Source organism: Carassius auratus, chromosome 22, assembly GCF_003368295.1.
Source record: "Carassius auratus strain Wakin chromosome 22, ASM336829v1, whole genome shotgun sequence".
Taxonomy (NCBI): Eukaryota; Metazoa; Chordata; class Actinopteri; order Cypriniformes; family Cyprinidae; genus Carassius; species Carassius auratus.
The window spans coordinates 11,735,180-11,745,073 of NC_039264.1; the positions used below are offsets into that span (position 1 = coordinate 11,735,180).

General features: G+C 35.8%; 1 protein-coding gene across 1 annotated transcript; it reads left to right on the forward strand.

The window, feature by feature from the left end:
- Positions 1 to 374: 374 nt before the first annotated feature.
- On the forward strand, positions 375 to 9,663 carry LOC113039705 (Golgi membrane protein 1-like). The gene is made up of 10 exons (XM_026197737.1): positions 375 to 501; positions 1,512 to 1,682; positions 1,770 to 1,949; positions 4,513 to 4,567; positions 4,658 to 4,760; positions 4,854 to 4,959; positions 5,066 to 5,246; positions 7,000 to 7,128; positions 7,204 to 7,866; positions 8,929 to 9,663. The coding sequence occupies exons 2-10, from the start codon at positions 1,545 to 1,547 to the stop codon at positions 9,048 to 9,050; spliced, it is 1,677 nt and encodes a 558-aa protein (XP_026053522.1). The 5' UTR covers positions 375 to 501; positions 1,512 to 1,544; the 3' UTR covers positions 9,051 to 9,663.
- The last annotated feature ends 231 nt before the right edge of the window (positions 9,664 to 9,894 follow it).

Genomic DNA, 9,894 nt, shown 5'->3' on the forward strand with positions numbered 1-9,894 from the left:
GTTAACACGATCCCAACCCATTGTAAACAGAAAATAGTTCATTCTTTGGAAATCAAGGACCACCAGATCTCACGTAACTCAGTCAAATTTGCAAATGACTGCAGTTCTTTCAGACGAGTTCGAATCCAAAACCAACGACCAAAACCTTTTTATTATTATTATTATTATTATTATTATTATTATTATTATTATTATTATTATTAGGCCGTGTTAATTGTTAATTATTAATAATAATAAACGTACTCCTGCCGTTACAGGTTATAAAATCTAGTATTTTCTTTTTAACAAACTATTACAATATCACGTAGTGAGAACGCTTTATTGTAATGGACTTATTGCACATGTTTGCAGAAATGACGAATCTGCGGCGGATCGTTTTCACAGCTGGAAATAACAAACGCGGAAACCGGTTAAACCGTAAACCCGGAAGAATCCGTCGAATATCAATAAGTGTCCACAGGCCATCCTTCTTCTTGACTACACCTGGTACATTTAACTCCGGTAAGAACAATTCGACACTAATATACAACATTTATCTGAAATAAAGAGGAAAGCGTGAAGATTATAGCAACATTAGCGGTATTAGCAAGCTACCAGAACAAAAGCAGTTTCGTACTAAATAGATTTACCTTTTAAATGTGTGGCTTGTTTGTATTATTATAACAGTAATACTTTCTCATTTTCTCATACTTTTAATCGTTCTTACAATATATATATATATATATATATATATATATATATATATATATATATATATATATATATATAATATTATTATTATTATTATTATTATTATTATTATTATTTTAATTTAAAAGGCACAACAGTTACAGTTGTAACGTGTAAAGTCTCTGTTGAACATGATTATTTGCACAGTCACTGTTAATTACACTCGGGTTTCCTCCACTTGTTCCTGGTGTGCACAAGCGCTCGCTGTACTCTGGAGATTCGCTGTTCTCTGGAGATTTGGGTGGTTTAGCAGGTTTTGATGACACACACGGAAAACAACAATAGAAAAAAAATTTTTTTTGAGAAAATAATCTTTTTTTATTTTTTTTTTATTTTTTTTTAGGGTTTCACATTTTAAACCCTTAAATATTAAATAATAGCCAGGAAAAACAAATTAAAAACTTTTTATATTTTTAGACTTTATATTTTTACTTTTACATTTAGGCCTATGCATTTTGCAGATGCTTTTATCCAAAGCGACTTACAGTGCATTCAGGCTATACATTCTTTATTTATCAGTATGTCTATCAAAATTTTTATTTTCTGTTCAATTTTAAATATTAAATATTAATTTTAAATATTAAATATTAAAAATATAATTTATAATCATCAAAATTACCATAAAAGAAATAAACATTTGAAATCTATCAGTCTGTGTAATGAATGAATATAATATACAACTTTCACTTTTTGAGTAGAATTAGTGAAATAAATCAACTTTTTGATGATATTCTAATTATATGACCAGCAACTGTATATGAAGTTTATGCTTTCTTTTTCAGAAAGCCATTTTTAAGGTGTTTGTGGGACTGTGAATGATCATGAAGGGTGCACTCGGAAACGTTCGGCGTGGCGGTCGCTCCCTGACTTTGATGATGGCGGCTCTCATCTCCTGCGTCCTGCTCCTCGGCTTCAACTACTGGGTCTCAAACTCAAAAATCAGCGAGCTGCAGGTTTGACACTCCGTGTTTAGATGGAGTCTGTGGCAAGCGGTGGTGTGTGTGGCTGTTATCTGTGATTGGATGTGTGTTGTTCTCCAGAGCAGGATATTGGAGATGAAGGGCGACATGAGGGAGCTGGCTGCAGACAGAGACCAAGAGCAGCAGAGCAAGCTGAAGGCCATGGATGAGATACGCCGCCAGAAGGATCAGATGGAGTTAATGGAGGAAACACACCAGAGACAGCAGGAGAACACTCTCATCACCTGGAAACACGAAAGAGTATGAAAGCACCCCTCTTACACTCACTTTCTGGTTGTGATTTAAGAAACTAATTACAATTACAATATACAATATATTCAATAGTCAAATGTTTGGAATAAGTATGTTTTTTTAATGTTAATATATATTTATATGTGTGTGTGTGTGTATATACACACACACACACACACACTGCCATTCAAAAGTTTGAGATCAGTAAGACTTTTTTTAAAGAAGTCTCTTCTGCTCGTCAAGGCTGCATTTATTCGATCAAATATACAAAAAAAAACAGTAATCTTGCAAAATGTTATTATAATATAAAGTAATGGTTTCTATTTTAATATCCTTTAAAATATAATTTATTTCTGTGATGCAAAGCTGAATTTCCACCAGCCACTACTCCAGTATAAAGTGTCACATGATCCTTCAGAAATCATTCTTATAATGCTGATTTATTATCAGAATTATCAATGTTGACAACAGTTGTGCTTGCAAATCTTTTTTCAGGATTGTTTGATGAATAAAAAGTTAAAAAGAACAGCATTTATACAAAATATCAATCTTTTCTAACAATATAAATCTTTGCTATCACTTCTTAACAATTTAACACATCCTTGCCAAATAAAAGTTTTAATTTTTTTCAAAAAAAGAAAGAATAAAAATGTACTGACCCCAGACTTTTGAACTGTAGTGTATATTGTTGTAGTGTAAATAAATGCCCTTCTTTTTTTCTTTTTATTCATCAAAGAATCCTGAAGAAATTATCATAGGTTCCATAAAATTATTAAGCAGCACAACAGTTTCCAGCACTGACAATAAAATCATCATGTCATAGAATGATTTCTGAAGATCATGTGACACTGAAGACTGGACTAATGATGCTGAAAATACAGCTTTGATCACAGGAAGAAATTACAGTTCAATGTTTATTAAAATAGAAAAACAATATTTTTAATCATAATATTCCACAATATTAATTTTATCCTGTATTTTTGATCAAACAAATGCAGGCTTGATGACCATAAGAATCTCCTGTAAAAAAATCAGTCTGATCCCAAACTTTTGAACGGTTGTGTGTATATAGACAGTGCAGCCAAAATAACGTGCATTTTATATGACCCTCTTATTTTGGTAAAATAATTAACATTTTGCAGATACTATAAAATGTTGACAACAACTGAACATTTAAAGTAAATAAATGAAATAAATGCATAAAAAGTATTTAATCCTGTGACGCAAAGCTGAATAAGGACAATTATTAATAATCAAGCATCATTAATAATTTATAAATTCAAATCAGCGTATTCAAATGATTTCTGAAGGATCATGTGACACTGAAGACTGGAGGAATGATGAAGATTGAGCTTTGCATAATAGGAATAAATTACATTTTAAAATAAATTAAAACAGGTAGTGATTATTATTTGTTTTATTTTATTTTTTACAGTGTTACTGTTTTTGTGTTTGTTAATCAAATATGTGCAGCCTTGGTTTCTTGGTTTTCACAGTGAAAGAATTTTAGTGACGAAATCATCTAGCCTTTGGGGTTAAAATTATTGCTAAAATTGCCATTAACAGATCCTTCATTGTACAAATTGGGACGCTAGATGGTGATATAGGGTTATATAACAGTAATGAAACATGAGCATCACCAGGTTTTGATGCCAAAAAATGCTGTCTAGTTAGGCATATATTCTATGATTCCCAAAAATGCTGGTTGTAGGCAGCTCACAATTGTTTTGATAAACAAAAAACTGTATACCATTGTTTCACAACCCCTATTTTATATTACAGCATTCAAACGTTCTCTAGCTCTAGTTTTGTTTTCCATAACTAAACAAAGTCTCATCTTCTTTCAAATTATGTCAATTTTTTTAGGAAATCCAAACAATAAATGCCGTTTTGAAGCGCTCTGATGTGCCACGAGCGATCACTGTATAAACACCTCAGTTCAAACGGCAGTGCGATCGTCCCTTCCTCTTTACTAACTTACTAGTTTTAACGTGAAATAAACATGAATAAACCTTTCACGCCTCATGTAATTGTTCAATCAATGTTTCAACTGTGGAAACTCATCAATAAAACGGCTTGTAAACAGCCACACAGCATTTAATTTACCTCAGACAAGTCGTCAGTGTCCGCAACACATTAGTTCGCTAGAGAAATGAAGTCTAGAGAAGAGCATTTAGCTAAATGTTAGACTAAATACTGATTATATTACTTTACCAGTTTGTGAGTCTTAATTAAATAATTCTGTTATGAAACAAGTTATGACAGCCATTGTGTAAATTATTATTTCACCAACAGTTTAGAGCAGAATCTGATGTAATATTTGTTAAATATAAAAAAAGTTATTTTATGTTTAGTTTTCCGTCCTGCTGTACCAAAACCATGCCAAACCGCAACATACGAACTGAACCGTCATGTTTGTGGACCGTTACACACCTACTGTCTATGTATACCCAATATTATACCCAAATTTGCTCTTTAGGAAGGCATGTGACTAGGATTTGATGGACAAAATTGTCATACTGGATACACTAGGTGTCTATTTTTGGTTCTAAAACTCATTTTTCTGTCATAGGATAAACTGAAGCTCAATATTTCCTCCAGTATTAAAACACTGCAGGACATGAAGAGTAAGTGTCTACCTCATATTTGTCCTTTTATATGTGCTCTATGATGCATATCACCTTTCCTTCACATTACTGTTTATTTTCCGTTTCTAGACCGCATGAAGTCCATAATGGAGGATGTTAATAAAAGTCAGAGTGAGCTGAAATCCTGTCAAAGTAACATGGACACACTTAATAAGAAAGCCACCAGTGAAATGTAGGTGAATTCTGAATGCTCTAATCTACAATATAAAATACATTATAGTCCTTGATCAGTATGATAATGGCTGTGTGGGATGGGATTGTACAGGACTCAGTGCAACAAACAAATTGAGGCCACGAAAGACGAATGCAATGCAAAAATTGCAGCTGCCAAACTGGAAAAGCAAAAGACATCAGAAAAGGTTGCTCTACAGGTACGGTTAAGGGGAAAAAGTGGCCTAAAATGGCTCCTTTATAGTGATCCTTATCTTTTGGTGTTTCTTCCCCCCTTTCCACTTACACAAACTCTGTCCTTTACAGAATGCTGATGGTTCCACAGGGAAAGTCTCTGTTTCAAAAGCCAAATCTGATTTTCCCTCTACAAACCATTCTGATAAAAATGTGGCTGAATCTCCAAAAGGCAAACCAGATGTGGGTTCACAGTCTAAAAATGATGCTCACGTCCAAACCAATAAGTTATTAGTGGAAAAGGATGAGAAAGGTATGAGTTGCCAAATCTTCTTTGTGGTTTCTAGGTGGTTGATTAATGGCTCGTGTCCCTTATTCAGTGAAAGTCAGATCACTCAGACGAGTAAAAGCAAAGCTCTCCTCAACAAAACAATGATATTAGGTTTTCATGAATGTACCACATGCATGTTATTAATCTTATCTTGAACGATTTATCCATGCATATGTTTTCTTTTTTTTTTTGACATTGTAATGTTTAATCAAAATATCGTAACTCAGATCTTCTGGTGAAATGACTTCTTTCTAAAAACGTAAGCCTGACTTTTCTAATCATTTTGTCTGCTTAAACCCCATTCCTGCAAGCTTACGTTCATCTGCCTGTTTTCACTCCACACCTCAAAATATAGCATTTAATTAGATTCTGATTATCTGTTACACTTGGATGTACAGTACTTCAGTAGGAGTGTAACGGTTCAGATTGCTCAAAGTTCGGTTCAGGGAAAAAAGGACTTATGGTCAAATAAAAATAATGAAAATAGTAAATCATACTAAATGCAACAGCACAAATAAATACAATCAAGCAAAAATACAAATAAAATAATATTTTCAGGTGTTTAACATTAATTCAGTACACTAATACTGACTTTCATAACTGTTTACATTCACTTAAAGCCTTCCACGCACAGCACGATTTTAGCAAACCTGTAAGATCGTTGCAAATCACACTGTGCGACATGGAACTGATAACTCGGGTGGGACATGCATGCAGACTGTACGAGAATGATACCTATTGACCCGTAGGCTATGACACATGTTACTATAAAAGAATAAAATGTCATCAGCGTGCCCTATTGGTAAACTAAAAGATTTGTAGTTTTTATGTGTGCTTAAAAATGGAAGCGGAGAAGGGATGAGACAGGGCTGCCAACTTTTGAGTTAAATTTGGAGTGAGAATTCCCACAGTGTTTGGGTGATTTTGAGATATATATATATATATATATATATATATATATATATATATATATATATAATCTATTAGTCTGCATTTACATTTTCTGGCAAGGCGCTCTGTGTGTGCACGCACTACGAATGAGTTTCCGAGTTCTCAAGCACTAATTGTTTGCTTGAATGTTTCAATTGACATTTGACATTTTTTATCATTGCTTTTGTAATGTGGGAAGCCACTAGGTCTGTTTTATGCATTGATATTTTCAACAAACCATATTCTACACGTATTGTCAGATTTGAGATGAGCCGTGGTGCAAGTGGGGTCCATCTCAATAGGGCCACTACTGTGGGGGCTGAGGCGGACCATGGTACTTACCAAGAGTAATGTGATACGTGCTGTATCATGGGTAGTGTATCACCGTTTTCGGTTTGGTCTGAATATTGTTTCACCCCTATACATCACAGTATGGAAGAAAAGATCTGTCGCCACATCCGTTAAGTCATGACATGCAACCTCTGGATAAAATACAATTTGCACCCTAGTGGCAGCCCCTCGTTGACTTTAGGTCTATAGTCTGTCATTTGTTTTAAGTAAAACTGACCAAAGTCCACACCACAACTACTACAGTAAAAACACAGAGGAATCACTTTCAGCACAAACATTTTCAGCTAAAAACAATGACAGTCTACCCGACTTTATAGAGCACAAATATTTAAAGCAGCAGATGAGATTAACTTAAAGTATGGATGCTATTATAGTTATAGTTATCACTCTTGGCTTGAACAGGAAGAAACAAAATTCTCCATGTGTTTAAACTACATTTATCTGCTCCTCTAAGGTGCTGTAATTTTACAGCCCATCCCCTCCTCTAAACTTGCCAATAAGAATGAGACTCTTAAGAAACCAGCCAATGAAGAAGTTGCAGAAGCAGTGGTGGATGTTAAAGCAAAGGCTTTAAAGGCTGCAGGTAGGGGTAACAAAAAAATGTTAGCCATCAAAGCTACACACACACGCATTACAAATTATCTCTGTCTTCATACAGATACTGTAAAGGATAAAGCAGGGGTTTTAAACCCAAAGGAAGAAGACATTGGGATTGGAGACCCAAAGGAAGAAGACCTGGCGATTGGAGACCCAAAGAAAGATGACAAGGGGATTAGAGACCCAAAGAAAGATGACACAGGGATTGGAGACCCAAAGGAAGAAGACCTGGGGATTGAAGACCCAAAGAAAGATGACACGGGGATTGGAGACCCAAAGGAAGAAGACCTGGCGATTGAAGACCCTAAGAAAGATGACACGGGGATTGGAGACCCAAAGAAAGAAGACCTGGGGATTGGAGACCCAAAGAAAGAAGACCTGGGGATTGGAGACCCAAAGAAAGATGACACAGTGATTGGAGACCCAAAGGAAGAAGACCTGGCGATTAAAGACCCTAAGGAAGATGACAAGGGGATTAGAGACCCAAAGAAAGAAGACCTGGGGATTGGAGACCAAAAGGAAGAAGACCTGGGGATTGGAGACCAAAAGAAAGATGACATTGGGATTGGAGACCCAAAGGAAGAAGACTTGGGGATTGGAGGTGAGAGAGAGGAAGATGTCAACATTGAGGACAGGAAAGATGAAGATGCTGCAGGTGGGAAGGAAGGTGCCATTATGTATGAGGATGAGGGCGAGATTGAAAAACAGCTGTCCAAGATTAAAGGTCCTCTTCAATATCATGCAGAATTTGAAATATACATGATATAATTCTGACACATATATACACACATATATTAGTGGTGGGCATAGATTACTTTTTTTAATCTAGATTAATCTCACTGTGATCTTGAAATTAATCTAGAGATCAATCTAGATTAAAATGGCTCATTCGAATTCTGCTGAAGACATTCAGAATATGTGAGATTCAGTGAGTGATTTTTCATTTTCTTGGATTAACATTACAGCAGCCAGTAGCTAAATTAGGCGCGGTCACTTTAAGAGACGATGAATGCATCCAATATAACACACATCCCATTTTTTTTCCCCAACTGTTTACTTTCAATTAAGAATTACCTGGCATTTTTTTCGAGCATAATTTCCAAGGTGGATATTTTGATATATTTTGTATGTATTTGTCGGCACAAGAGCAAAAATAAGCAAATTCGATGTTCAAGTGTTTTGAGACAACTTTCTCTGCGTGAGCCCTGAACACCAGAAAACTGCGGTACTGAATTGGGCTCTTTCACATCTTTTTGTTTGTTCAAACTGGGATTTGTATTTGTTAGTTCGGGTGCAGGAGGAACTTCGAGGAGAACTTCGCAGAAGAGAGCTAGGTTCAGTGTTGCTGTCCGTGATACGCGGCTCTCTCTCTCTCTCTCTCTCTCTCTCTCTCTCCGCACCGAACACAGCGCGAGAGTAACCAGCTACTCTGTTCAGCTTTTCCGCGTCTTCTGTTTGGATGCTTTAATGTTTAAGTCGACAAGCGGTAAGGCTTAAAAACATGTGAAAAAGATAAGCTTTCATGACGATGCGCAGCAGTGGCCCGTCAACTGTCCTGAGCATCTTTTTAGGCTGGTCTCGACCAGGCGGTTATATAAAATCTCAAGGTGAAAGTCATCATAGCTTGCTTAGTATAGACCCAGCTCCCAACCCAACTTTGAGAATAGATTAACGGCGATAGTTTTTCTTATCACCCGATAAGAGTCTCACGATAACGGCCCACCACACATATATATATATATATAAATTATATGATTATTATAAAGGATTTTCTGCATTTTTACAGATGAAAATCAAGGTGTTGGTCAAGATCTAGTGGATGATGTGGCAAATTACAATGGTGACGATGAAAACCAACCAGAATCTGAAGATGAGAAGCAGGCAGAGCTTGCAGAGATGTGGAATTGACAGCAACAATTCTTCCAGCTAAAGACCGGCACAGATTCTCATTAGTGACTGTTTGGAACCTCCCCAACAGGTGGAGAAGACACCTGCTGTAAAGAGTGATTTGTTTTCTGCACTACTGTGTAAAGAAGAATATGTGTATCATCTGTCTTACCAGAACAGACATGCTGAAATCGTAATTTTTCTATTACTGGTTTTAGGTTGAACTTGAATGTAACTACTACTCTTATGACATTGAGCCTTTAAATCAATGCATCATGGTGAATTTTCCTTCTTAAAGGGGTCATAGGGTACCCATTCTCCACAAATGAAAATCTTTTCTAATTTAGTTACAATTTCTCAATGGTAGTGTAAAAAAACACCTTTTTACCCTGTCAAAAACAGCTCTTTTTAGAGCACACAGTTTTGTATAATTTTCCTTTAAATGTTAATGATCTCTGCTGACCCCGCCCCTCTCTTCCAAGCTGCTCTCTGAGGCACTGTTTATTTTAGCCTCATTCATTGTGAAACTTGACAATTGGCAACTTATTAGGAAAGGCAATTAGCAAAGATTATAAAAAAAAATAAAAAAATTCTTCTGTAGGTGAAGCTGGATCATGAATGATTTGTGCAAACATAGACACATTTATGTAGATTGGGGAAGCATTCCTTTCAGAAACAAATGTAATCCACTGCGTCTTCAGCAGCTCAGATGTGGGGAGTAAATTAGCTGCTGTGTTTATTATTACATCCAACAACAGAACACCTCAATCGCTCAGGAGTCATTCTTGTCTACATATGCTCTGTGGTGAAACCATGCTGGACTGATAACAGCTCACTCAGGGTGGAGCTAAAGTAAGACACCAGT

What these genes read in the sequence shown, in the direction of transcription:
- LOC113039705 (XM_026197737.1), top strand. Translation starts at nt 1,545, where the DNA reads ATGATCATGAAGGGTGCACTCGGAAACGTTCGGCGTGGCGGTCGCTCC. An exon ending in CAGAAAAGGTTGCTCTACAG is followed by an intron (nt 4,960 to 5,065) that starts GTACGGTTAAGG and finishes TGTCCTTTACAG; the next exon opens with AATGCTGATGGTTCCACAGG. An exon ending in AGTGGAAAAGGATGAGAAAG is followed by an intron (nt 5,247 to 6,999) that starts GTATGAGTTGCC and finishes TGCTCCTCTAAG; the next exon opens with GTGCTGTAATTTTACAGCCC.